The following is a 27,500-nucleotide window of genomic DNA, read 5'->3' as shown; positions in this document are numbered from 1 at the left end:
TTTTTTATATTTCCTAAGCTGATATTTGGCAGAAAAGTCTCACTCTTATCTTTAAGCTGTTCTTACCCTACCCTTCTGTAGAGTTCATTGCTTGGTAGAAAGTGAATTTTGGGGGTAATCCACTTTTTAAATCCCCTTGTTGACTGCCACTTTGTTTTGCTTTATCTACAGACGTGTTAGGTAAAATAAAAACAAATATTAAAAAAAAAAAAAAAATTATTGAGTCATCTTCATTATGGATTGTACTGTGATGTGTCAGGGGTTCATGAAGTTTTCAGGCCATTGTACTTTTTTTTTTCTTTCTTTTTCTTTTCCATGATTTTCTTTTTTCTATTTTCTTCTTTTCTATTTACTTCATTTAAATGTACCTGCTGTGTACTTCAATGGTTGAAGAGACCTTCAGACTAACTGCATCTGCTGTATCTTACTACAAGATTTATTTTACCTTTATAGGGTGATTCAGGACAACATTGTCTTGATATCGAGGGCCCTCCGGCACCAATTTGTCATCCCAGAATGGCTTGACTTCATCTCACACATCGAAGAGTTCTACTGGTCCGTCAAAGGGCTGACAGGAGGAAAGGTAAATCCAGCTAGTTGTCGCTTCTTTAACATTGTTGCAAAGGAAGTTGTTCATGGCTGTATGATGTAATAAAACAAAAAAAAGGAAAGCAAAACATGTTTTTGATTTGATAGACATTAATCCAAGTAGGTTTAAGCTTCATTCCGCATTTTTATAAGGCAGAGGTGATCTTAGTTGTTTTAGGCTGTCAACAGAAAATGAGCTACATCTGTTCATAGATGTGCATGATATTGCTGTGGTGATAACAGTTTTAATTTACTCTGCAGTTGTGCATCTGGATGATGTGTATATATAAGTGTTATGGTTCCTCATTTTCAAAGCTTCCCGTCTTTCTGTTACGTGACCCTTCCCCCAGATTGAAAAATAGTAGCAGATAAAAGAATCCACCATTTTTCCTTTTTTCTTTTTTCTTTTTTGTGATTTATGCAGTTTTACATGCATGGTCATTGGACTTTATGAGTTCCTTGTTCCAAGTATATTGTAAAATGTAAGATCTCTTCATTTTAGAGATAGGTGTGGTATTTACCCTTACCTCGTAGGTTTATAGAAGTTACCAAATTCTTTTATAAGTATGTAAGTGTGAATTACTGATTGTTCTACAACAGATTTGCTATATTTAAAACAAGTGAAGAGAATATGCAGTGTACTTTTTTTCCATTAAGAAAACATAAACATTTGTTTGTGGGAAAAAGAGAATGGCTCAAAAAAAATTATCATTGATACAAATAGAACAAAAATCTGACTGGTTTGAAAGTCATTCAAAAAACTTGAGAACATCAGAGCTGTAGCTACTGCAACAGCAAGGACTATTGTGAAGGCTAAGGGGATGGTGAGCCTCCTTACTCAGACCCCAGGAAAGGTTAGAAAAGGTGTATTTGAACCCCAAAAAGGCAGGTGCATATTGGCTACTCTTCATGCTTCCAGAAGACATCATGGCACCCTTTAAAAGTCTTCTTAACTGCTAAGGAAGATGCATCCTATATGTGGGTATGCTTGGGAAAAGTTGTGCAAATTGTACCAGAGCCCTCCAGGGTACTAGAAAATGATTGTGATATTTTCAAGTCATATGTAGATTGCAAAAAACACAATGACTTTTTGGTTTAAACTCAGTTTGAGTAGAAGTAATTGTTTGGTGGACTGATGTTCACATCTGCGTCATATTGCAAGATAGCACATCCTTTAAGGGTGAGAATGGGCCTCAGCAAGCCCAAGACAACTTTTAGCCTTTGGCAGGATTGAGCTCCATTATTCATATTTTTCCGTCACATATAAAGTGGCCACAGCCCTGCTCTTAGCTCTCAAGAAGAGGGACACCGTCTTGCAACCGTCTTTTTGGGTGGATATATGAAAAAGAAATATCAAGAGAATTCTGCACATGATGGTGGTGCTCATGTTATATTAAAAATAATTTAAAAAAAAATGAAAAATAAGATCAGACAGCATCTTAACCCTCTCTTGGATGAACACTTGTTAAGAAAGGTATGACTGAATGAGTAATTCCAGAAGAAATGGTATTTTATTTGACATTTGAATCAAGAAGCTTTCATCAGAAATGTTACAGATGAATATTTTGTAACTAAATATTTTGCAAGTGAAAAAGAAAAGACATTGAGAGTTAATCTCAAATAAAGAATTAAGGAAGTACTATCCATGTGTATTTATATAGTGAATTGCTTTATGATATAGTATAGTGTAGGACATAGCATATATGGCACATACTGTGTTGTAACATATAATATATGATACTCTGTATGTTATAGTACATAATATACTGTGTAATTTTGTATGTGATATTTTATGCTACAGCTGATGATATGCAAATGATTGTTGTTTACATCATTTCCATCTACTATAGATTTGATAATATTTTTAATTATCTCTGAGTATTGACCTCTTCGGTTATATCTGTTATGTAAAGGATTAAATGCAGTTGTTCAGTATTTATATAAGCTTTGTATATTGAAGTGTTTTCAAGTTATTATTTAGATTTAATAATACAAGTATAGTGCTGATAATTAAATGAATACTCATTATTATTATTATATAAGAATCAAACAGGTAACATTTTTTTGTGCCATCAATAAGACACAGTAAATCTTTGTAGACTGAAAATGTATTTATGCTAAAAAAATAAGCAAAAGCCTTGACTTTACCTGGGCACTTACACAAATGTATTGGGCAAAGATGAATGATATTGAATACATTATTTCTTAACTATATACACAGTCTAGCTTAAATAAAAGAGAAACAAACTGGATTCATATCAGCAGTGTACAGCAGTGTGATTGTATTTGTAATAGTGTATATCTATGTTTCCTGTAGAGGCATACACAAAGTTCAGGGCAGTTGTTTCATTTCTTACTTCTTTTCTTTTTTTTATGATATATTTTTTGTAAATCAAGCTTGAAAACCACAAAAGTTTAGTGTTAACTTCCATGTACAATGCTTAACTTAGGACTCCTCATTGATTTTGCAAGCAAATGAAATAGGAGGCCTGTGGGTCAGAGTGCAAGAGACAGGGGAAGGAAGCAAGAGGGATGAATCTTTGACCTGTGAATAGACAGGTGAAAGATAAATGAGATGATTTTGAGAAGGTTTGTTTGCTAATCAGTTGCATCCAGGGATTTTGAGATTGGAATATATAGATGAATGATCATGCAAAGCAACAGATCACAACAGATTGGCTGGAGTGGACACAAGATTATGTAGCATGAATAATGTATCATCATAATTGTCATTTTTATTATATGCAGTTAAGGATTATTGTATAGAAGTATGTGTCCAATTACATAGAGTATTTAGTGCTGTAAAGTCAAAACAATTGATATTACTATTTGAATCAGCTGATGGACTGAATCCAAACTTTGAATAGATTAAATTAAAATTGTAATGAACAGAAAATTCAAAAGGTAGATGATGAAAATATGGCCAAAGTCATAAAAGATTTTTAATCATACTTATCATATGAAATATTTCATAGATTATCTCAAGATAATTTGTTAAAAATAGCCATGCACAGTTTACCCAAGCTCACCAATATCATGCAAAGTCATTTACCTTTTTGGGGTTTTATTCTAATACCGGTGATTGACCGCAAAAGTATGCAAAGACCTAAGTAACACTAAGAACACCAGCCAGCAATACTAAGGATAGAATTTGCATTTTCTTATGATACGTGTAACCTTTAGGCATGTAGATCGCCAGAGATTTACTTGCTTTTTTCTCCATATTTTAAAGATAAGCCTTATTAATATACAATATGATCTTTATTAATATTCAAACAGAATTCGAATATTAATCTAATATTAATGGTACCTTTCTTGTATTTGCCGTGCACCAAAGATTTACAATCAGAGCAAGGTAAGAGTTGTTCCATTTCGTCTGCGTCTTCCAGCCTTGATTTCTCTCTTTTGGAGTCACTTGTAGACCGTTATCTAACTGCTTGTAACTCAGATCCTAGACGTTTCTTAAATGTTAATAACCATTGTTGATTTTTGTGAATTTTCCATGTGAATATTGCAGATATAAGTAAGCAGTGAAGTGTATTTTTCCTATTTTTCATTATCGTTTTTAATGCTGTAATTACTTCAAGATTTCCAGACGTATGGAAATGTCTAAGTGCAGAAAAGGCTATATTGTATGTACAGGAAGTTCAGCTTAGAGTCATCCAGAGACACAAATGAAGCTCCATGAGGCCTTCATAGAGCTCGGTTGGATGGACTAATGTTTATTCCGCACTTATGAATATGTGTTCTCTCTTACGCATTGCGATAGAGCCATTTTGGTTTGTGCTGGAGATCTGTATCATGTCATACTGTCATTAAACTATGCATGGCTTTCATGGAAGGTCATGAGCTAAATTCTCTGCTGTTTCCCGTTCCATTTTTTCAGTCATGGCTGATGATTATAAAAGCTCTAATAAATGATACGCTTCAGACTTTGGAGAATGATTGATGAATAGCAAAATTGCAAATGAGCATAGTCATACAATTTCACAAACAAAATCTTTGCAAACACGCTGTAATTTGATTAGCTGCATCTCATTCCTTGTTTTACTGTTACTTGAATTAGATAGGATTTGCTTAGCTGGCTTGGATCATTTACGATTATAAAAGTATAACTCTTTTTAAGACATTGAAGACCAACATTCTCACTAATACTTTTTTCACGAATAATTACATATATTTATTCTGCATATATGTATTTTTAATGAGTGTTTGTATGTGTGTGACTGCGCGTGTGTGTGTGCGCGCGCGTATGCGTGCGGGTGCGTATGCATATAATTTTTTTGTCTAAAATTATGAGAAGGGATTTTGTCATTATGCAGAAGTTAATTATTTAAAATGTATACATGAGACACATGAATAAAATATGTGGCAGTGTAATCAATCAAATGTTAATAAACTCTTTCTGTATACTGCACAACTGTCTTCCTGTATGAAGGAGTCCCATGTGTGGCAAGCGAATGTCTCACACAAATATTACCGCACTCTACCACCATGTATGTCACACCCTGGACACTGCACATTTCGTATCTGCTGCCACTAGCACTTCCACTCCTCCACCACCACTACCACATCTTGTTCCGGTATTATGGAAATGACAGCGACTAAACGTAACACATCCCACCATAATTTCTGAAGGAAAACTGGCCATTCTTCACACTGGTAGTTTGCCATGGGTAAAGTTAGGATCTTCCTGTCTTCTGTTGTGTGAATCACCCTCGGTGAAGAGTATGTTGGTGTAGTCGGTTTGCTTACTTTAGATTCGTGATACCAGTGTTCCACCAGATAATGATGCTTGGGTTTGTATATAATCATAACATATCTTCAGATGTACACATAAAGCTAAAGGATATTTGTAAATGTTGTTTGAGTTGCAAATATAGTGAAATAAATTACACAGCCTTTCATGACAGGATGCCCACCCTTTAGGGATTGATTCTTTTATTAAATGTATATGTTGCCTTCAGTAAAAAGTACAGATCTATATTTGTTCCGTTTGTGAAGTCCAGAGATGTCAAACAAAACGAGGTACTATGCCAATTTAGCAGATATATGGTTATAGACACGCTAGTTGATAGCAGATCACATAAATTCACACAATAGCACCTGTCTAAACATTCCAGTTATGAGTGTATTATTAATAAGAGTATGGAGCCATCAGCCAAAGTACTGTAGTTCCTCTTGCATGACCTATATACTTTGTATTTATACTGATTGTCAGTTTAAAGTTAGACATGGTGGAGAATATTGCAGAATCATTGGTGTGACTTGGTGTCAAATGAGACCTATTTTGAAACTGATTTTAGATCTCTCGCTTCTCTGACAAGGAGATTCCAGCATCAGTTGTGTGGGTATGTGTCTCAGTGTGCGAGAGTCAGTCTTACTCTCAAGCTTATGTTCATCAGAGAGAGAGAGAGAGTACCTAGGGAGTGGAAGAAGCCAATTGAATATCCATGTAATAAATGCATGGCTTCAGCAGCTTGGTATTTGGAGTAGATATATTTTTAATGGGACCTTGATGATCACAGCGTATTTCTGTTTATTATTCATATTTCTTTACTTATATTCCCAATATTGCAAATAAGATTTGATGTTTTGGTGCATGGTAGACATATTTGTTGATTTTTTTATTATGTCAGAAACTGTATTCTAAGCGTATTCTAATTCTAAGAGTAAAAGAAGGCTGTTTGACCTTTACTTCATTCATGTAAAAATAATTTTACTTGAAATGAACCACACACTGTAAGGAATATATGGAAAATTATTATATGTATGAAGTAAAAGTATTATAGATAGATGTAAGTGAAAGCTGCAATGTCATTTTAATTCTTATGAATGTTGAAAAATATGCCTCATGTTAATACAGTGAATGACAACCTATGAGTAGAGTATAAACACTTGTGAGTTTTCAAGTCGGTTTCCATTTATTCCCTAGACTTTATATACTTATTTTATTGTAATTATATTTATAAAAGTAGAATCTATTCCATATAGATGTGCTTAACAATGATCATATAACTGACCAGCTGTAAAACTCAGATTGGAGTATTACAAGTGATAAATGCTTTTCTGTACACTTTAGATGTAAGCAAACTTTTCTAAATATAAATTTTGCTTGATGAATGTAACAGAAGGAAATGAAGTTCAAATGTATCTTAGCGCCGACAGTGATCACTTACTGCCTTAGGAAGTATAGGATTGCTTCAAGGGCCATTTCCTGTGGATGTGCCTGTAGTGCATGATCTTTTCTTTCTTTTCTGAATCCAGGAAGGTTCAGCTCTTTTGGTGTTATGTTGTCTGCATGCTCTATGAAGAAAGATCAAGTGTAATCGTGCAGTGATGGCATGGCATGAAGTCGGTGGCATAGCCTTAGGAGTGGTGGAAGGGGAATAGCTTATTCCTCTGACCCGTGGCATTAGTGTTCCCTTGGAATTTCACTCCCGCTCCCTCGTCCCCAAAAGGAATGATCAATAAGTTTATTGCGATAATTTGCGGCCTTGTTTAATCTGTGGTGACCCCAAATGTTGTCCTTCCGAGAGGTTGGTTATGCCCCTGCATGGCAAGATTGTATTTTTTGGCTCTGGCTTCATTGGCGGAGGCCGTAGAGGAGGAGAGCTGCAATAGTTTAATAAGTACCATACTGTCTGTAAAGGCAAATAGATGATAAGATAGGGTAAAGAAGAAATTGTAATTGACATAGATTTGTCTGTAGTCATTTCAAATACTGATGTGTATGAAACTGAATCCAGTTTTTGTGAGCACTGTCACCATATAAAATGAAAAAGTTTAGAGGTATTGTGGATTAATACTTTTGTTTTCGTTTCCTCCATCCAGGTTGCCTCCTACATCCCGCAGCTGACGAGGTTTAGCCCCGACCACTGGGGGGTGTCGGTGTGCACCATTGATGGCCAACGGTATTCTATTGGCGACACTGATATTCACTTCACCATGCAGTCTTGTAGGTAAGAAAACATCCTGATCTTAACCAGTTTGGTTATGTATTCAATGTTTTTGTCTTTTCACTATGTTATTCTAAGTGGGTAAAAATTAAATGACTTGTGTTGGTATTGTCCACAAAGAAAAATCATGAGTTATTCAAAACCGACTCACATCTCCATATACAAAACTAATCCTTCTCTGTACCTAAACATGTCCCCGCATCCACTCCTTCATAAACAGGGCTCATGGCGGCATATATAATTGGGAATGAATAGTTTCGCTGAACATTTATTGGATATTCTGATTTTGCAATCTTCACTTGAAATTTGGAGAGTACATAATCAACTGTATAATCAGAATAAATCATCTTGCCCTGTAGTGTTTCCCATTCTGATTTCTACATTTTCAGTATTGATTATAACTGGACATAACACAAGCTTTCACCGTGTGTGCAAAAACCTGCTAGTCATATGAACACCTATCATTGGTATACATTAAGCTTCTTGAATCTACTGGATACTATATTGCCAACACCACCATTAAACTGCCTTTAGTATATAAACTTACTGTTACAAATGTTTGTTTTCTCTTCATGTGTGTGGTGCTTTTATCTCATAATTTCTTCACCTTTCTTGTTGCAAAACTGCATCATTTATTTCTGATCGAAAGCTTGTGAATGCTAATATTCGTGGGAAGGCTTGGATTTCCAACTCATGCATTTTAAAACATCTACACATAAATCACCTTATTCTTAAGAAATTAGTACAATATCACAGTAATATTTATCTCTCTTTGCTTCATTGCTTTTTTGATGTTTACATTGGTCACTTGATTATTTACATAGTGGCATTTACTAATAAAAGTTTCATTAATCCACAGTAAACCAGTAACGTATGCGATTGCTCTTAATGAACTGGGTAACGAAACAGTCCATAAATATGTAGGGACTGAACCCAGCGGTCGTATGTTCAACGCAATTGTCCTCGACTATAATGGTTAGTAGTATTTGGTGTTGTGGTCCTTCATTTCTGGGGAAAATACAGAGATTGGGTGAAGATAGATGGAATTCGGCATCTGATGATATAAGGACGGGAGGAATACTTGTGGTTAGTTACATGATTCTTTTGTACAATATTATACATAAAAAAATACATTTCTCATTCACAAAATGATAAAAAGGTTGCTCCTAAAATACTGACAAGGTACAATGTACAATGTAACAAATGAATACTACACAATTTCCTTTTAAAAAATAATGGAAGTCCTTAGTGTTTGGAATTCGTACAGGGCATGAATCACTGATTGCCCAGTGGGTAAAACACCTTTCCATTCACCTGTACATTGTTGTGTTACAGTTGTTTATTGTAGTCCAGTTAGTCATTTGCTATTATATATCCATGAAACAATAATTGGCATATCACAGACTGTGTTTCTGAAAGCTCCATAAACAATTATCCCTTCAGTGTAGGCTTCCGGTGTCCGCTTTTAGCGATGCCATCCCCTCCTGTAGGGTTGGAAGGAAGTAGGTGAATACAATGTTAAAACATTTAAAAAAATTAAAAATCTATCAATGAATATTTTTTTTATAAATAAAAAAACAGTAAATGTTATATTCATAATAAAAAACATAAATAGACAAGTTCTGTACTGTTCTGGAGCTTTGGTAAATTTCTTTAAGCCAGATTAGGTATCTAAGATTGATTAAATTAGAGAAGAATAAGTTAGGTATAGCATATTACCCTCTAATATTTCCACTGGACTGGTCTTTGCGTGGAAAGAACACAACGTCACCTGTTTCTGCCTCAGCAAATGGCAGACTGGGGATGAATAACGGTTTCTTGGTTTAACATACTTTTTTTTTTAGTTAGGATTTGTAATTGATTGTCTTGCTTGAGAATAGATTTTTTAAATATTAGCTGAATGATTGTAATCTTTGGATGTTTTTTCCCCGAACAGATAAACCACACAATCCCTTGGTGAACGCTGGCTCTATACTCGTTAATGGTCTCCTACAAAGTCTAGTCAAATCCGATATGTCTTCGTCCGAAAAATTCGATTACCTTCAGCAGTATTTTAAGGTACGTGGCTGATGAAGATGCGATGTTTGTGGCATGCAGATATTTCCCTTTTTTCACTAAGATTTTGAATATTATTTGGTAATACAAATAAGATTACCTTTCTAGCAGAGTCCACATGGGACGAATAAACATATTTCGTACTCCAAGCTATAAAAGAATCGAAGGGAGATAATGTACCCATAAGTCCAGAATTATTTTTCAGTATAGTTTAATTGTGGTTCACTATCGAGGTTCATAAGCCCTTTTAACGAAGTCTAACAACACTGCTTCACCAATATTTACCATGCTTCATAAGTCGAGTTTTGAACAGCAGTCACCCTTTCTTTGACTTCATTATTACAACTTAAATCTTCCTCCTACTCAGTGAGGGCTTCGGCAACATCAAGATATTTATTGTACTTCGCTAACTCATCTCGCGCATTTTTCAAAAGCATTTTACTCCCATTCAGCGTACCGGCTGGGATAAGTATATGGACTGCAGCAACGACATATGCGTTCATTTCAATATTTAATGAAAACAACAGCCAGCCCACCGGTTTATCTCCGATACATCTGCCCCCCCCCCCCCCTTCAGTGCATTGCTGAGAGCGGCACCGTCCGCTCAGCAGCGGCGGGTTTCGCTAGGCTCACCCACTAATCCTGTTTTAAGCATCTGTTCAACAAGAATCCACTTGACTCTATGCCGCCCCTCCCCCAGCGCATGGCCGGGGGCGAGTACGTGGGCTTCAGCAACGGCACCTTCCTGTCGGAGCGGGAGAACGCCGACCGCAACTTCTCGCTGGGCTACTACATGCGCGAGAACAAGTGCTTCCCCGAGAAGTGCGACCTCATGGCGTCGCTCGATCTCTACTTCCAGGTAGCTGCAGTCCCCGCTTATGGTCTCGCTTTTTCTGTTAGCATTATTAGTTCTTATTACTGTAATTATTTTTATTATTACTGTTAGTATGATTATTATTATTGTTATTATTATTATTACTATTATTTTTTATTGTTATTTATTTTTCGTTAAGGGAATTGAGTTAAAGTTGGTTGTATTTTATTTATTTTTTGGATTTTTAGATTTACAGTCATAGTTGTGTTAAGTGTAGCCTATTATTTTTATTTTATTCACTGTAGTATGTTAGTTCAAATTTGGTAGAAAGTGCTTAGTCGTTTTACACTTTATTAAGCGTATTATGTAAGCAATGGTTTTCTTTGCAGGACGAAGCTGATTTTGCTCAAATTGGGTCATTTCTATCCCGATTTCTTCAGACATTCCGTGGCTGGTAATTCACTTGTCCAGTTAAATTTCAGACTTTACAATTTTCTGTAAGGTAAAAAAAAAATATGATTTCATACAATACTGAACGATTGATGCAAGGAAAAGAAGGAAAAATCACAGAATTGAAAGGCGGTTTTATACAAATTTCCCTTTATTTTTTTACAAGAACCTTAAGTTAACATGTCAACACGTACGCAAGATGGAACAGGCATGGCGTCACTACAGAGGGGGAGGGGGGAAGGAGGGAGTGGAGTGGAGGGGGTGAAGGGGGGAGGGGGAGAACAGCTGTAACAAAGGACAGAACAAAGCTCTACGCGCATTAAAGCCTCAATCAAGATAACAAGCAAAATAAAGTTGAATATATTGAACCTTAGCAACTTAAAGTTAGATGTGTATAAAATTATAAAATATTCGTCAACGATTTAATCACAGTGTATATCTTATGGACTCTTTGTACTAGAACTTAAGGAGGGAGGGAGGTTTTCTCGTTATGATTTTGCTGGGCTGTTATTCCACTGTTCTCTTGTCTCTTTCCCGTTGAAGAAGAGGCACACGCCTAGTGCAGTTTGAACGCAGATGTTCTCATGAATAAAGTGAATGCAGAGGTCTAGAATGTGTCAAGGTTTCTTTTATTCTTTTGTTGATATTTCGGTTGGTTCCCAATTAGAGGAAGTCGAGTCCATGGGACATAAAAGAGATGGTAAAAGGTCACTCCTTGGCCGGTGTTTCGCGAGGCGGACGCTGCTGCCGGGCTGTTTGGTGACGTGGGGATGACGTCAAAACTTTTGGGATGACGTAGTGATGGCGTCAGAGATTTTTAGGTGACGTCAAGATAGCTGGATGACGTAGTGATATTTGGATGACGTGATGACGTCATGATATTGGGATGACGTATGATGCCGTCGTGAAATTAGCATGACGAATCTTGTCCAGAGCTTCTTATCCCGTCATCATGTCCATAAACTCTGCAGATGGGAAACGGCGAATTAAAGGGCGCCTTTGAGCCTCCACCAAGGGAGCTGGATTAGGTGTCTATCACCATCTGTCAAACACTTACAGCGCTCGCACATGCACCTCTCCCCCCATGCACACACACACACAGATATATATATAGAGAGAGAGGGAGAAAGAGGGAGAGAGAGAGAGAGAGAGAGAGAGAGAGAGAGAGAGAGAGAGAGAGAGAGAGAGAGAGAGAGAGAGAGAGAGAGAGAGAGAGAGAGGGAGAGAGAGGGAGAGAGAGGAAGAGAGAGGAAGAGAGAGAGAGAGAGAGAGAGAGAGAGAGAGAGAGAGAGAGAGAGAGCGCATCCTACCATCGAAGTCGACGGTGCCGGATCCGTCCTGGTCGATCTCGTCGATGATGCCGTCGAGTTCCTCGTCTGTGAGCTTGTCGTCCAGCTCGTGCAGGATCTCGCGCAGGACGCCCGTCGGGATGAAGCCCTGGCCTGGGGGGGGGGGGGGGGGGGGATGAGCTCATCAGTGCGGTTTAAACCATTGATATTGCTTTCATTACTACTGTTATCATAATAGAAGTCATGATAATGATTATTATTATTATTTTTATTATCATCATCATCATCATCATCATCATCATCATCATTATTGCTATTATTATTATTATCAATATTATTTTTATCCTTGCTAATATCATAAAACTTTAAACTTTAAGACTCTTTTAAATCTAATTTCAGTTCCTATTTATCACGATACACTCAGTATTAACCAGATTCCCAAGCTCATTCTCCAGGAAGTGAAAGTCATAGAAGCGCAATGCTTTATCGCCGCCCTCCCTCGGGCGGGAGGAACGGGCGTCGCGCTCCATAAACTGGGCTGAATCGACTTCCCGGCGAGTGGAAGCTGATTAAGTCTGGCAGAATTAATTAAATCTCACGCGATGGAAGTAGATTCAGGCTAACTAAGTATGGTTTCCCGCTACGTAATTCTACGGGATGTTTTTCCCCTTTTTCACCTCGTGTTTTATGTTTATTTTCATCTTTTTTTTTATGTTTAATTAAATTCCTCGCTTATCTCGCGCTTTTTAATTCCTCTTTCGGTTCTCGCTCCTAGTAATATAGTCTTGCATTTTTCTTATCATTTCTCTATCTTACATATTACGAAAATATATATGATGATACTACTACTAATAAGAGTAATAATGATAATAATGATAATAATAATAATAATAAATTTGTTATGATGATAGTGATTATGAGGATAATAATATGATTATTATTATCATTATCCTTATTGTTATTGTTATTATTATTGTTGTTGTTTCTTACTGATATTTTCCTTGTCATAATTCTTATTTCCTTTCTTCATTGCCAGTTTTCCTGCGACTTTTTCATCTTTCCTTTCTCTGCATTTTGGGCGGATTTTCTATGGCTTCCCCTTTCTTCATTTTCTTTTACGTTCTTCTTTCTATTTTTTTTATCTTTCTCAGTTATTTTCTTCACCATCATTCTCTGTTTTTTCCTTCTTGTCTTGTCTCCTTCCTCGGCTTATCGCCTTCTGTTTCTTCTCGATCTCCATTCATTCTTCGGATTTCATTATCGAGACGGATTTTATATATATATATATATATACATATACAAAGATACATATATATTTTTTTTCATGGTAAATAACTATTGAGAATAGGTTTGGACGGAATTTAGCTTATTACAGACCTCTGGTAAGAAGTTAGTTGGTCTGCCCTCCAGAACCTTCAGTTAAAATTGCATTTTTTATGAACCTTGGGTAAAAAAACGAATGTCTTGCAGACCTAAATACTTTGTTCCTCCATCTTATTTAGAGAGATTGATGACTAAGTGACATTTCTCCTTAGACACTTAATGTTCGTTAAAAGTGAAGGATGTCCCAACGACTTTTTCATTTCTTTTTTTTTCGTCTTGGTTCTTGAATCTGAAATGTGCTCTCTCTGTTTCTTCTCCTTTGATCGTTAATAATGGCATTTTTATCAGACGTTCCCCATTTTTTCTCCATCGAATTTAAGCAAGAGAAGGCGAGTTCAGCGACTGCCTTTTCTCGCTTCTTCGTCATTAAGCCGCTGCGAGGTGCCAGGAGGACTTCCGCTCCCTGTTTCTTCAGATTTCCCGAAATAGAACGATGACGTACGTGCTTTCGTTCCTTATATCTTATTCTGAGGAAACCGCGGGACGGAACGTTTCTTGTCCCCATACCTTAAAAAGTGTGTGTTTAAAACCTCCCCTTATCTGCAAACGACTGGCATATCTGCCGAGGCCTTGCTCACTCCGGACTCACGGAACTTGACATTTTCTATCCGTCTTGCGATTTCGAAATTAGAATAGAAGAGTAAGTGCTAAAAAAAGAGAAGTGACTCAAGGGAAGACTCAGAGGAAAACTCAAAGGAAGACTGACCGTCCTTGTCGTATAATCTGAAGGCTTCGTAGAGCTCCTTCTTGAGCTCCTCCTCATCCTCCTCGTTCATGAACTTGGTGGCCAGGAGGCAGAACTCGTTGAACTCCAGCTCGCCGGATCCTGCGGGCGGGCAAGGCGGTTAGGACGCGCGGGCGCCAAGGCAGGGCTTCAGATTCCCTCTTTGGGTCTTTCTAGTGCAATTTTGCTTCCTCGGAGTTTATTTTTTCTATCAGTCTCTCTCTCTCTCTCTCTCTCTCTCTCTCTCTCTCTCTCTCTCTCTCTCTCTCTCTCTCTCTCTCTCTCTCTCTCTCTCTCTCTCTCTCTCTCTCTCTCTCTCTCTCTCTCTCTCTTTCGCTTATCCTCTCTCTCTCTCTCTCTCTCTCTCTCTCTCTCTCTCTCTCTCTCTCTCTCTCTCTCTCTCTCTCTCTCTCTCTCTCTCTCTCTCTCTCTCTCTCTCACTCGCACGCACACACGCACACGCACGCACGCACGCACGCACGCACGCACGCACGCACGCACGCACGCACACACACACACACACACACACACACACACACACACACACACACACACACACACACACACACACACACACACACACACACATTCACTCACATTCACACACAAATCATCAGCATCTAACATCGTAGCCTAGAAAGTATAAATTAAAAATACGCATCGTCACCATAGCCCAAAGATGAAACAAATAAAACACAAAACATAATCCTTTGATTAAACAATAGTGTCACTAAAAACGACGAGAACATGATGTACTGAGCACATGACAGACAAACAGACAGACGGAGACAGATAGACAGGCAGAGAGTGGGGCAGATCGACAGGCAGGCGTTGGGACAGACAGAGCGACGGGCGCAGAGGGTGGGCGCGCGTGTTACAGCAGTTTTGCAACGTTAACTCTCCTCGCCTGGGTACACACGGTCGGGTCGGGGCTGGTGCCCTGCCAAGTGCGAATCGCGATGCGCGCGGAGGGTACTGTGCCTCAATATAGTAATGAGGAATATTTAATAGCTACTAAATGATAAGCTCTCAAAGTGGAAATAGCTGTGGTGAAGGAAAAAGAAGTGGGACGGAGTTGTGCGGAGCGGGGGCTTTTAATTTCTGAGGAGGACGTTTGGCGGGCGGGGCTCCGGCGATCCGACCGCAGGAATAGCGGCGGGGGAGCGAGGCGCTTGGAGTAGGACTTCGGGAGGAGCAGGAGGGCGAGGGCGCTGGCGGCTGCAGGTGTTGCGGCTCGTTGAGGCTCTGAATTATATGCTGGTTGGGCATGAGGAAGCGCGAGTTTTGTGTCACTTGTGTCCTTTGCTTCAGTTTTGTGATTATAGGCGGAGTTGATTTTTATGGTGTTATCTTTATATTTATTAAATTATTGAGGTTTGTGTCAGGTTCTTCTGAATGGTTGGTCATGTGTTCAGCTGATTTCAATGTATGTTATATATGCATTGATTTTTTTAGTCATGTGTTGAGCTAATTTTTTTTTATTATGGTTTTTGTTTTATATGGTTATTGAGGCTTGTTTGAAGTTCTTTCAGATATGCAACTATATTTTTGGTTGATTTTCTTCTGTGTGATTTCATGTGACTTTGTGTTTGTTCTATTTGCATTAGTAGTCAAGAGGAAAAAACATCGACTCCTAAAACTGATGAAGGACAAGAAGAAAGGGTGGCCTTCGCTGACCGTGTCCTTCGGATTCCTACCCAGCTTTGGTCGATCCGAATTCGGAGCGGAAGTTAGCACCAGCAAAATAGAATTTCTATGTCGAATTCCGCGCCAGAAACATTTATTATTAGAAGGACTGAGTAATGCAAAATGCCATTTTCAGCTGGTTTTTTTCCCCCCCTCTCTCTCTCTCTCTCTCTCTCTTTTCCCTTTTTTTTTTTTTTGTTCAGGTGTTCCAACAGGCTAATTTCGGGTATTTATTTACCTGAGGAAGAAAGGAGGGGTTGGAACAGTGTGACGGACGCGGCTGTAATGTGCCCCGAATTTATGGCCTCGTAATGAAGACGGACGGAGAGGGACGGGGGGGGGGGGGGCAGAGAGAGAAAGAGAGGGAGGACGGTAGAGAAAGAGTAAGACGGGGGAAGGGAATGGGAGAGAGAGAGAGAGAGAGAGAGAGAGAGAGAGAGAGAGAGAGAGAGAGAGAGAGAGAGAGAGAGAGAGAGAGAGAAAGAGAAAGAGAGAGAGAAGATAGAAAGAGATAGAGAGAGAGAGAGAGGGAGGGAGGGAGGGGAGAAAGTGAAAACAGCGAAAAATAGACCACAGGAAATGAAGAGAGAGAAAGACGTAAACAAGGCAAGCCAGAGAAGGCGAGGCCACAAGCGCCTACCGTCCACGTCGACCTCCTCGATGATCTGGTTGAGGATCTGTCTGTTGACGGTCTGGCCCATCATGCGCAGCACCACGCCCACCGTGTCCGTCGAGATGGCGCCCTTCTTGTCCGAGTCGAAGCTGTCGAAGGCGCGCTTCAGGACTGCCATGGGAAAGGGGTTTTAGGTGTGTATATATATATATATATATATATATATATATATATATATATATATATGTATATATGTATATATTTTTATATATTTATATATACATATTGTGTGTATATATATATATATATATATATATATATATATATATATATATATATATATGTATATATATGTATATATGTACACTTTGTTTAATTATTTTTATTTTTTCCTCTAGATTGAATTGATGAAAATTTAGTCCAAATATAAGTGACGAGATAGTCAATAATGCAAGCACTGTTTCCTTCTCCCTGCAACCGAGGCTCCGCGACAGAGCCAGAGAGCAGCCTCACCGGCCATCTGCTCGGGGTCGATCGGCGGCAACTCCATTTCCTCCTGGAAATACGAGACAAAAGGCGTCTTCGCGGGTTTCTGCGTCATGTATAAACCACATAATGGTTTACAAGATAGAAGGGAAGAGAATAAGGTCTTAAATCTAGATTGTATGCAAATAGAAATTTGATTCCTATATCAATGGGATTAGAGAAAATGTCACACAGAAAGGAAAATGCCGTAAATGCTTGGATTGGATTTCTAGACATTATATAAACGAGAAGTGGATGCCCGTATGAAAGATAAGAGGGGAAGAGAAAACGCATTAACCTCAAGAGAAAATGTCGTAATTACTTGCGTTTCAAGAGGTGAAAAATGACCTGCTAATGCGTGTCTTTGGAGCTGGGAAGGAAGTCTGGCGTTGGGAAAGGCGAGTTGCGTTGTTGGTATTTCAGTCGTGAATTGAAAATGTCTTTGTTTTTTGGTTAAAGTTTGTATTTCATTCTAATGTATTTCAAATAATGTGTGTGTGTCTGTGTGTATGTGTGTGTGTGTGTGTGTGTGTGTGTGTGTATGTGTGTGAGTGTGATGACTTGCATCCCTATATTGAAAATACGAAGATGAAAACAAAAATAGCAAAGCAAACTTAAATATATGATCTTCTAAAAATACGGAAAATAGGAAAAATACGAATAGAACATCGAAAACATATTTCAGTTGTAGAAAAGTTGAGATTAAAAAGAAACGCCAAATGCCAAGGCGTCATGTAAAAGCTCGCGAAGTATTTTTACGTCCCGGACGAAGGCTGAAGCGAGAGCGGAAACATTACGTACAATTCTGATTTGCATCAAAGTTCATGTGTTTTGCGCCACTGCTGGTCTTAAAGTTCATTTATTTCACGGACCTATTTTATTTATAATTTGTATTTATTTTTTTTATTTTTTCTTGTAATTTCTTCGCCGCGAGGTAAATACGGCTCTGAAATTATTTCTCCGTGTCATATGGTGTTCCTCCGCCTTTCTGACAGTCGCATTAAAATGTTTCGATAAGGGCCATTTGGGACTCGTTTTTGTGGCGGAGGAAACGTGGATCAGCTGATGCCGTTGAGGGTCTTACATGCTACGCCATCTTCTTCTTCTTCTTCTTCTTCCTCCTCCTCCTCTTGTTTTTCTTCCTCCTCCATTTACATAACTTTGTCTTTTTTTCTTGCACCTTTCGATTTAATCAGATACAGGTGGAAATACGAGTCATGCGCCACACCTCAAGCTGACACCCTTATCTCGCTGCACATGGCAGGGCGGCGCACGCGGCGGTATGCGCGCCCGCGTTCCGAGCGCCCACGATCCGTTTCCCTTTTCTCCTCTTATTTTGCTCGTTTCTCTCCTTTTCTCTCGCCCCTTCTCTCCTTCCTCCCTTCCCTTCCCTTTTCCCTGTTGTTGTTTTGTTGTTTTTTTTTTCGCATTTTCCCCTTTTCTTGTTTTCCTACTCTCCTTTTCTCCGTCTTTCCTATCTCCCCCCTCCGCTCTTCCTTCTCCTCTCTCTTCCGTTTTTCTTCCTCTCATTTCCTTACCTTTGCTCCATCTCCTATCCCTCATTCTCTCTTTATATCCTCCTCTCCTCTGTCTATCTCTATCTATCAGGAATATGTTTCTCTGCTCTCAGTATCCATTTCTATATCTATCTCTCCCCTCCCTCGCGTCCTCTCCTTTATCACCCTTGCACCACCTTTCTTGCTGTCCCTTTTTTCTTCCCATCTCACCTTTTCCTACTTTTCCCGTCTTTTTTTCCCCTCTTCTTTCTCCCCTCCTCCTCCTCCTCCTCCTCCTCCTCACTCTCCCCTCTGTCTTCTCCTTTTTCGTATCCTCTTTCCCACTTTTCCTCCCCTCCGTGCCTCTCCCCGGCGCCCCCCCCCCCCTCCCCGTGCATGCCCCTGTGCCCCGGCCCCGCAGGGAGGCCTACCCAGCAGCATCTGGCGTCGCACCTGCCGCCCTCACTTCGTTGCGCGGCTTCAAGTCGGCCTGACGTCTCCGCCGCCAAAAAACGACCGAGATAACGTTTTTCATTATTTTTTGGACGCTTCGCTGTCTCGTTCGTTAACATGTGTCTTTACAAGAGGAAGGTGTTTTCTGGAGGTTTAGATTTTCACTTTTTTTCGGAGTGATGGGTATGAGCAATTTTATGTGTTTATTGTTTATTTCTTATTGCCGATTTGTAGTTTTCCAGCTTTTTTCCATGGTAGCAGTTGTATTACCGCTTTAATACTAATTTCACACTCGGTAAAGCACTGAGACAAAATTTCATAAATAGGTAAATTACTCGAAGAGCAGCTTGAGAGAGAGAGAGAGAGAGAGAGAGAGAGAGAGAGAGAGAGAGAGAGAGAGGGAGGGAGGGAGAGAGAGAGAGAGAGAGAGAGAGAGAGAGAGAGAGAGAGAGAGAGAGAGAGAGAGAGAGAGAGAGAGAGAGAGAGAGAGAGAGAGAGAGGGGAGGGGAGAGAGGAGAAAGAGAGAGAGAGAGAGAGAGAGGGGAGGGGAGAGAGAGAGAGAGAAAAAGAGATAGAGAGAGAGAGAGAGGGGAAGAGAGAGAGAAGAGAAAGGGGAGGAGAGAAGAGAGAGAGAAGAAGTAGAAGAGAGAGAGAGAGAGAGGGGGAGGGGAGAGAGAGAGAGAGAGAGAGAGAGAGAGAGAGAGGGGAGGAGGGGAGAGAGAGAGGAGAAGAGTAGAAGGAGCGAGAGAAGAGAGAGAGAGAGAGGAGGAGAGAGCGAGGAGAAGAGAGAGAGAAGAATAGAGAGAGAGAGAGAGAGAGAGAGAGAGAGTGAGGAGAGAAGAGAGAGAGGGGACGAGAAAAATAAGGGGAGGAAAAACAGGCATGCATGTGTGTGTGTGTATGTGTCTGTGTGTGTGTGTGTGTCTCTGTGTGTGTGTGTGTGTGTGTGTGTGTGTACATATGTACATATATATACATATATATATAATAATATATATATATATATATATATATCAAAACGTTGTAAGCAGAAATGTGAAAAGGCCGGGGGGGGGGGGGGAGCTCCCGTTTTATAACTATCACCAAGTCTGTCCCCTTCGCCTTCCGTTCGTGGCGACGGCACATGCAGCGCCGATTGAGACAAGGAAAGTACTAAGTGCTAAGAGTACATCGCTGTGTGGCCATCCGGGTGCCGTTGGGGGCGGCGGGAGAAGGTCGTTTGCAAACATGGCACAACTTGCAAGGCTGAGTTTCTGGAGGAAAGTCATAAGCGCTCTCTGCAAGTTGCATAATCTTCAGCTTCTAACGAGCATGGTCAGGCCTCATTCGATTCTTTTTTCTTTTCCTCGTCAACCCCTGACCCTCGAGCTCTTCTTCTGACCGTACCTGACCTTTTGCAACATCCCGGCCCTTAAGCCTTGCAACCTTCCGTGCCAGACGCTCGCTGCTCTCCTCGTGAGCCAAACCCACGTCAGCCGCGTCAGGGACTAAAAATCAGCGCGAGAGACGCGCTTCGGGACGATGGTTGGAAAGGTGCGGGGTTTCGCTCTCTCTCTCTCTCTCTCTCTCTCTCTCTCCTCTCTCTCTCTCTCTCTCTCTCTCTCTCTCTCTCTCTCTCTCTCTCTCTCTCTCTCTCTCTCTCTCTCTCTCTCTCTCTCTCTCTCTCTCTCTCTCTCTCTCTCTCTCTCTCTCTCTCTCTCTCTCTCTCTCTCTCTCTCTCTTTCCTCGTCTCTCTCTCTCTCTCTCTCTCTCTCTCTCTCTCTCTCTCTCTCTCTCTCTCTCTCTCTCTCTCTCTCTCTCTCTCTCTCTCTCTCTCTCTCTCTCTCTCTCTCTCTCTCTCTCTCTCTCTCTCTCTCTCTCTCTCTCTCTCTCTCTCTCTCTCTCTCTCTCTCTCTCTCTCTCTCTCTCTCTCTCTCTCTCTCTCTCTCTCTCTCTCTCTCTCTCTCTCACTCTCTCTCTCTCTCTCTCTCTCTCTCTCTCTCTCTCTCTCTCTCTCCCCCCCTCCCCCCCGGTTTAGCGTAGAGTCGGACTTGCTCAGGCTGCGAGATTCACTTCCCTGGCGTATATATACATACCTACATACATATTGTGTATCTATATATCTATATATATCTAATATATATATATATATTTATATGAGAATAAGGTTTTAAAAATCTAGATTGTATGCAAATAAAAAATTTGATTCCTATACAAGGGGATTAAAAAATGTCAAAACAGAAAAAAAAATGCCGTAAATGCTTGGTTTGGTTTTCTAGACTTTTATAAAAACAGGGGTGGATGCCCGTATAAAAAGATAAGAGGGGAAGAAAAAACGCTTTAAAACCTCAAGAGAAAAATGTCTTAATTATTTGGGCGTTTCAAGGGGTGAAAAATAAAACCGCTAATGCGTTTTCTTTGGAGCGGAAAGGGAAGTCGGGCCCTTGGGAAAGGCGATTTTGCGTTTTTTGGTTTTTCAGTCGTGAATTGAAAATGTTTTTTGTTTTTTGGTTAAAGTTTGATTTCTTTCCCAAATGTATTTCAAATAATGTGTTTTGTGTCGGGTGTGTATGTGGGGTGTGTGTGGGGTGTGGTGTGTGTGTAGTGTGTGAGGTGATGACTTGCATCCCAATAATTAAAAATACGAAAGGAAAACAAAAATAGCAAAGCAAATTTAAAATATATGACTTCAAAAAAAATACGGAAAAAAGAAAAAATACGAATAAAACATCGAAAAACATATTTCCTTTTAGAAAAGTTGAGTTTAAAAAGAAACGCCAAATGCCAAGGCGCCCATGAAAAAGGGCTCGCGAAGTTTTTTTTACGCCCCGGACGAAGGCTGAAGCGAGAGGGGAAAACCATTACGTACAATTTCTGTTTGAAATCAAAGTTAAATGTGTTTTGCCCCAAATTTTTGGCCCTTAAATTCATTTATTTCACGGACCTATTTTTTTTATAATTTGTATTTATTTTTTTTTTTTTTTTCTTGAAATTTCTTCGCCGCGAGTAAAACGGCTTTTAAATTATTTCTCCGTGCAGGGGGTGTTCCCCCCCTTTTCTGACATTTCGAAATTAAAATGTTTCGATAAGGGCCATTTGGGACTCGTTTTTGTGGCAGGAAACGTAAAAATCACTGACCCTTTGAGGTTTTACATGCTACGCCATCTTCTTCTTCTTCTTTTTTTCCCCTTTCCCCTTTTGTTTTTCTTCCCCTCCATTTACATAATTTTGGTTTTTTTTTCTTGCCCCTTTCGTTTTAATCAGAACAGGGGGAAATACGAGCCCCATGCGCCACACCTCAAGCTGACACCCTTATCTCGCTCACAGGGGGGGGGGCGGCGCACAAGCGGCGGTAGGCGCGCCCAGGGGTTCCAGCGCCCACATCCTTTTCCCTTTTCTCCTCTTTTTTTGCTTTTTTCCTCTCCTTTTCTCTCGCCCCTTCTCTCCTTCCTCCCCTTCCCCTTTCCCCTTTTCCCTTTTGTTGTTTTTTTTTTTTTTTTTCCGCATTTTCCCCTTTTCTTTTTTTCCCTACTCCCTTTTCTCCGCCCTTCCAATCTCCCCCCTCCCCCCCTCTTCCTTCTCCTCTCTCTTCCTTTTTTTTTTCCTCTCTTTTCCCCTTCCTTCTTCCCTCTCCTTCCCTCTTTCTCTCTTTTTTCCCCTCCTTTTTCCTCTTTTTCCCCTCTTTTTAAAACTTTTCCCCTCTCTCTCTTCCATTTCTTTCCTATCTCTCCCCTCCCTCGCGCCCACTCCCTTTTCCCCCTTTTGCCCCACCTTTTTTGCTGCCCCCTTTTTTCTTCCCATCTCACCTTTTCCTACTTTTCCCGTTTTTTTTTCCCCCCTCTTCTTTCTCCCCCTCCTCCTCCTCCTCCTCCTCCTCCGCCCCCTCCCCTCTGTCTTCTCCTTTTTCGATCCTCCCTTTTTCCCCTTTTTTCCCCCCCTCCCCTGCCTCTCCCCCGGGGCCCCCCCCCCCTCCCCCTGCATGCCCCTGTGCCCCGGGCCCCGCAGGGAGGCCTACCCCACATCTGGCTCGCCCCCTGCCGCCCTCACTTCGTTGCGCGGGTTCAAGTCGGCCTGACGTCTCCGCCGCCAAAAAAAGACCGAGATAACGTTTTTTTATTATTTTTTTGGGGCGCTTCGTGTCCCTTTGTTCGGGGGTTAAAAAAATTGTCTTTTCAAGAGGAAAGTGTTTTTCGGGGGGTTTTTTGATTTTCACTTTTTTTCCCGGGGTTTATGGGTATGAGCAATTTTTTTGTGTTTATTTTTTTTATTTTTTATTGCCGATTTTTAGTTTTTCCCCCCGCTTTTTTCCCTGGGAGCAGTTGTATTACCGCTTTTAAAACTAAATTTTTTCCAAAACTCGGGAAACACTGAGACAAAATTTCTAAATAGGTAAATTAAATCGAAGAGCAGCTTGGGGGGGGGGGGGGGGGGGGGGGGGGGGGGGGGGGGGGGGGGGGGGGGGGGGGAGAGAAAAGAGAAAAGAGAGAAGGGGGGAAGAGGAGAGAGAGAAAAAGAGGAGAAAAGAGAAGGGGAGAAGAGTGGGGGGGGGGGGGGGGGGGGGGGGGGGGGGGGGGGGGGGGGGGGAGAAAGGGGGGAAAAGAGAAAAGAGAAAAGAGGAAGAGAAAAAAAGGGGAGGAAAAAGGGAAAGGGAAAGGGGGGGGTAAGGGGGCGGTGTGTGTGGTGTTTGTGTGTGTGTGTGTGTGTGTGTTGTGTGTGTGTGTGGGTGGGTGGTGTGCTTTTCAAATTTACATAATAATTTTAAAAATAATATATAAAATATATATATATAATTTATATATCAAAACGTTTTAAGCAGAAATGTGAAAAGGCCGGGGGGGGGGGGGGCCCCCCGTTTTTTAACTATCACCAAGTCTGTCCCCTTCGCCTTCCGTTCGTGGGGACGGGACATGGGAAACGGGCCCATTGAGACAAGGAAAGTACTAAGTGCAAGATACATCGCTGTGTGGCCATCCCGGGTTTGGGGTTGGGGGGGCGGGAGAAGGTCGTTTGCCCCAAAAATGGCACAACTTGCAAGGCTGAGTTTCTGGAGGAAAGTCATAAGCGCTCTCTGCAAGTTGCATAATCTTCAGCTTTCTAACGAGCATGGTCAGGCCTCATTCGATTCTTTTTTCTTTTCCTCGTCAACCCCTGACCCTCGAGCTCTTCTTCTGACCGTACCTGACCTTTTGCAACATCCCGGCCCTTAAGCCTTGCAACCTTCCGTGCCAGACGCTCGCTGCTCTCCTCGTGAGCCAAACCCACGTCAGCCGCGTCAGGGACTAAAAATCAGCGCGAGAGACGCGCTTCGGGACGATGGTTGGAAAGGTGCGGGGTTTCGCTCTCTCTCTCTCTCTCTCTCTCTCTCTCTCTCTCTCTCTCTCTCTCTCTCTCTCTCTCTCTCTCTCTCTCTCTCTCTCTCTCTCTCACTCTCTCTCTCTCTCTCTCTCTCTCTCTCTCTCTCTCTCTCTCTCTCTCTCTCTCTCTCTCTCTTCTCTCTCTCTCTCTCTCTCTCTCTCTCTCTCTCTCTCTCTCTCTCTCTCTCTCTCTCTCTCTCTCTCTCTCTCTCTCTCTCTCTCTCTCTCTCTCTCTCTCTCTCTCCTCTCTCTCTCTCTCTCTCTCTCTCTCTCTCTCTCTCTCTCTCTCTCTCTCTCTCTCTCTCTCTCTCTCTCTCTCTCTCTCTCTCTCTCTCCTCTCTCTCTCTCTCTCTCTCTCTCTCTCTCTCTCTCTCTCTCTCTCTCTCTCTCTCTCTCTCTCTCTCTCTCTCTCTCTCTCTCTCCCCCCTCCCCCCCCCGGGTTTAGCGTAGAGTCGGACTTGCTCAGGCTGCGAGATTCACTTCCCTGGCGTATATATACATACCTACATACATATGTGTGTATCTATATATCTATATATATCTATATATATATATATATTTATATCTATTTGTGCGTGTGTGTGTGAGTGTGTGTGAGTGTGTGTGTGTGTGTGTGTGTGTGTGTGTGTGTGTGTGTGTGTGTGTGTGTGTGTGTGTGTGTGTGTGTGTGTGAGTGTGTGTGTGTGTGTGTGTGTGTGTGTGTGTGTGTGTGTGTGTGAGTGTGTGTGTGTGTGTGTGTGTGTGCGTGTGTGTGTGAGTGTGTGTGTGTGTGTGTGTGTGTGTGTGTGTGTGTGTGTGTGTGTGTGTGTGAGTGTGTGTGTGTGTGTGTGTGTGTGAGTGTGTGTGTGTGTGTGTGTGTGTGTGTGTATGTGTGTGTATGTGTGTGTGCGTGTGCGTGTGCGTGCGAGTAGCGAGCGGCTACGCGGACTTTTCGCGGCGCTGATTGCAGCGCGAACTGCAACAGGCGTGGCGAAGCGTGCAGCGGCAGGCGCGGAGGCTGCTTCGAGCAAGGGCGAGGCAGAGGGCGAGTTTTGCCGACGCGAACTCAAAAGCATTTGTTGTCCTCTCCATTTTGCTTTCTATTTTTAGTCCTGCGTTTCAATGCGAAAGCGGAATTCGCCACTCTAAGAGCAAACACCTGATAAGGGTGAGTGCAAGAAGCATACTTCAGCCGCGGATTGCGCTGCAGAGGAGGGTTGCAACACTGCAGAGAGGGGTGTTGGTTCGAGGAAAAGTTGCACGTACTTGGAAGATTTTTATGATTGAATGTAAATACGCCGAGTTTGCTGTAAATATTTATTTTCCGACAAAAACAAACATTCTCTGCACATGTACTGAAATCAGATGCATTCATTATGCCCGTCATTGTATGACCCTTTAGACATGGTTCTGCGTATATTATTTTTTTTTATATATGCCCAAATTAAAGGAATTTGATCATTTCTGTTATAACACTAAAGAACTAGGAAGAAAATCTACATATTCTAATCTGTGGAAAATGCCAGACTGATCAATGTTCCGAGTGAAGGACAACAGTGAAATTTGTCGGTATTTTTTTTAAACAGGGTACACAACTAATGCTACTGATGTGACCTATATTTGGATCGACCCTCCCCCCCTCCCCCTCCCTGTCCTGATTCATGCTCTGCCCTTCAACCCATAATCCCCTACCCCCCCCCCTATACCCATCACCCCTACTCCCCTCGCTCCCCCCGCCCCCCGCCCTCATCTCCTCGACAGAGAATTATGACCTACATTTGACGGGGGGCAGGGCAGAGGGCAGGGGGGCCACAGGTGGGGGGAGGGGAAGGAAGGGAATTAGCGAAGAGGCAGGGAGGGGAGCAGAAGAGGTAGGGGGGAGAAGGGAAACCCAGTGAGTAGGTAGGGAGTGGGTATCGGGGAGGGTAGGCAGGAGGGCGGAAGTACCCAGCGAACAGGTAGAAAAGAAGAGGGGAATGGAGGCGTGGGGGGGGGGGGTACCCAGGTGAGGAAGGGAGGGGCAGGAAGGGTACCCGGAGAGCAGGGGAGGGGGTGTGGATGTAGGGGAGGCACCCCTCGAACAGGTGCGAGCGTGCAGTCGGGGCGGCGCGCCACGTTCGCCCCAGAATCCCAGGCACATTTATTACGAAAGGTTATAATATACTGTGTGTGACCGAGCGATTCCTTGAGTTATCCTCGATTGTGCTTTGATGCCTTTTGGCGCCTGGTTTTCCTCTTCGATTTCCCTTCGCCTCCCTTTCGTTAATTTTATGTAGCTTTTCCTCTGAACTTAAAGGCACCTTCATTCTCTCTTGTTCTCTTTTCCCCTACTGCTTCTTGGTTCGTTTTCTCGTGTGCCTTTTCCTTCTTTCGTATTCCCATCTCTCTTTCGTTGTATATTTCTGTTCTTCTTCACATCATTCTGCCTTCTTTTTCTTTGCACTTTTCTTCCTTTGTTTTCTCTCTCATCACGTATTCATTAAAAAAAAAAGATGATCAGGAGGGAATCATGCTTTCTGCACATGTTTCGTGATATAATCAGCTTCTTTTATTTCAAAAAGTAGGGGCGTGACTTCGGCGCCAAATAAGCGTAAAAATCCGAACACAGTAACATCTATTCAAGTAAAATAAAACAAAATCGAGATATGAAAAGTAATGTAATCTTCTTGATGTTTTCGCGCGTCAAGAGGAGTCTCAAGATCTTCACTAAATGTTCTCTCCGCACTACAGTCGTGGTTAAAATTATTGTCATTTCGAACTGAACTAAACTCCTCTTCGCACACAGACAAGTAAGGAAATTGGCGGGAAACTGGCCTACTCTTGGCGTGTTTCGTTTCACTTTTTCAAACGTCCGAATCTTTGCGCTTCGTTTGTGTTTTAAGGCTGAAGGTTATCCCGCGTTTACGCTAGTTTTGCCCGATAGTCACGCCCCCCCTTTTTAATCAGCTGTTTTGGTCGGAATGTCTGCCCTTTTGGTGCCTCGAACGCCGAGGAAGGGCCCGCTGCGCCCTTCCACGGTCGCGGCTTTTAGCTAGGTGTCAGGAGTGAATTAATAAGTGTTAGTAAAACAAATCTGTATGTATTTATTATAATGGAATAAATGCTAATTAACAGAATAGGTAAATGCTAATACAAGGAAAGAGGAAAATACTA

General features: G+C 41.4%; 2 protein-coding genes across 4 annotated transcripts in view; one reads left to right on the top strand and one right to left on the bottom strand.

Moving 5' to 3' along the window:
• Positions 1–10,563, top strand: part of LOC125041162 (glutaminase kidney isoform, mitochondrial-like) — a 78,167-nt gene extending 67,604 nt beyond the window's left edge. For both annotated transcript variants that reach the window (XM_047635974.1, XM_047635973.1), the window contains 5 exons: positions 454–583; positions 7,423–7,550; positions 8,407–8,522; positions 9,484–9,605; positions 10,303–10,563. In XM_047635974.1, the coding sequence (XP_047491930.1) occupies positions 454–583; positions 7,423–7,550; positions 8,407–8,522; positions 9,484–9,605; positions 10,303–10,548 (742 nt within the window). In that variant the 3' untranslated portion in view covers positions 10,549–10,563. The remainder of the gene's footprint in view (positions 1–453; positions 584–7,422; positions 7,551–8,406; positions 8,523–9,483; positions 9,606–10,302) is intronic.
• A 436-nt stretch (positions 10,564–10,999) lies between these two features.
• LOC125041163 (troponin C, isotype gamma-like) overlaps positions 11,000–27,500 on the bottom strand; it is a 23,562-nt gene continuing 7,061 nt past the window's right edge. The window contains exons 2-6 of one of the 2 annotated variants that reach the window (XM_047635976.1): positions 17,075–17,117; positions 16,589–16,732; positions 14,245–14,364; positions 12,177–12,308; positions 11,000–11,831 (exon numbers count right to left, since the gene is read on the bottom strand). In XM_047635976.1, the coding sequence (XP_047491932.1) occupies positions 11,806–11,831; positions 12,177–12,308; positions 14,245–14,364; positions 16,589–16,732; positions 17,075–17,117 (465 nt within the window). In that variant the 3' untranslated portion in view covers positions 11,000–11,805. Of the gene's footprint in view, positions 11,832–12,176; positions 12,309–14,244; positions 14,365–16,588; positions 16,733–17,074; positions 18,516–27,500 lie in introns of those variants that run through there. The other variant, XM_047635975.1, reaches the window with a different exon arrangement.

This window comes from Penaeus chinensis, chromosome 30 (assembly GCF_019202785.1).
Source record: "Penaeus chinensis breed Huanghai No. 1 chromosome 30, ASM1920278v2, whole genome shotgun sequence".
Classification (NCBI taxonomy): domain Eukaryota; kingdom Metazoa; phylum Arthropoda; class Malacostraca; order Decapoda; family Penaeidae; genus Penaeus; species Penaeus chinensis.
This window is presented reverse-complemented; position numbering and strand designations above follow the sequence as displayed.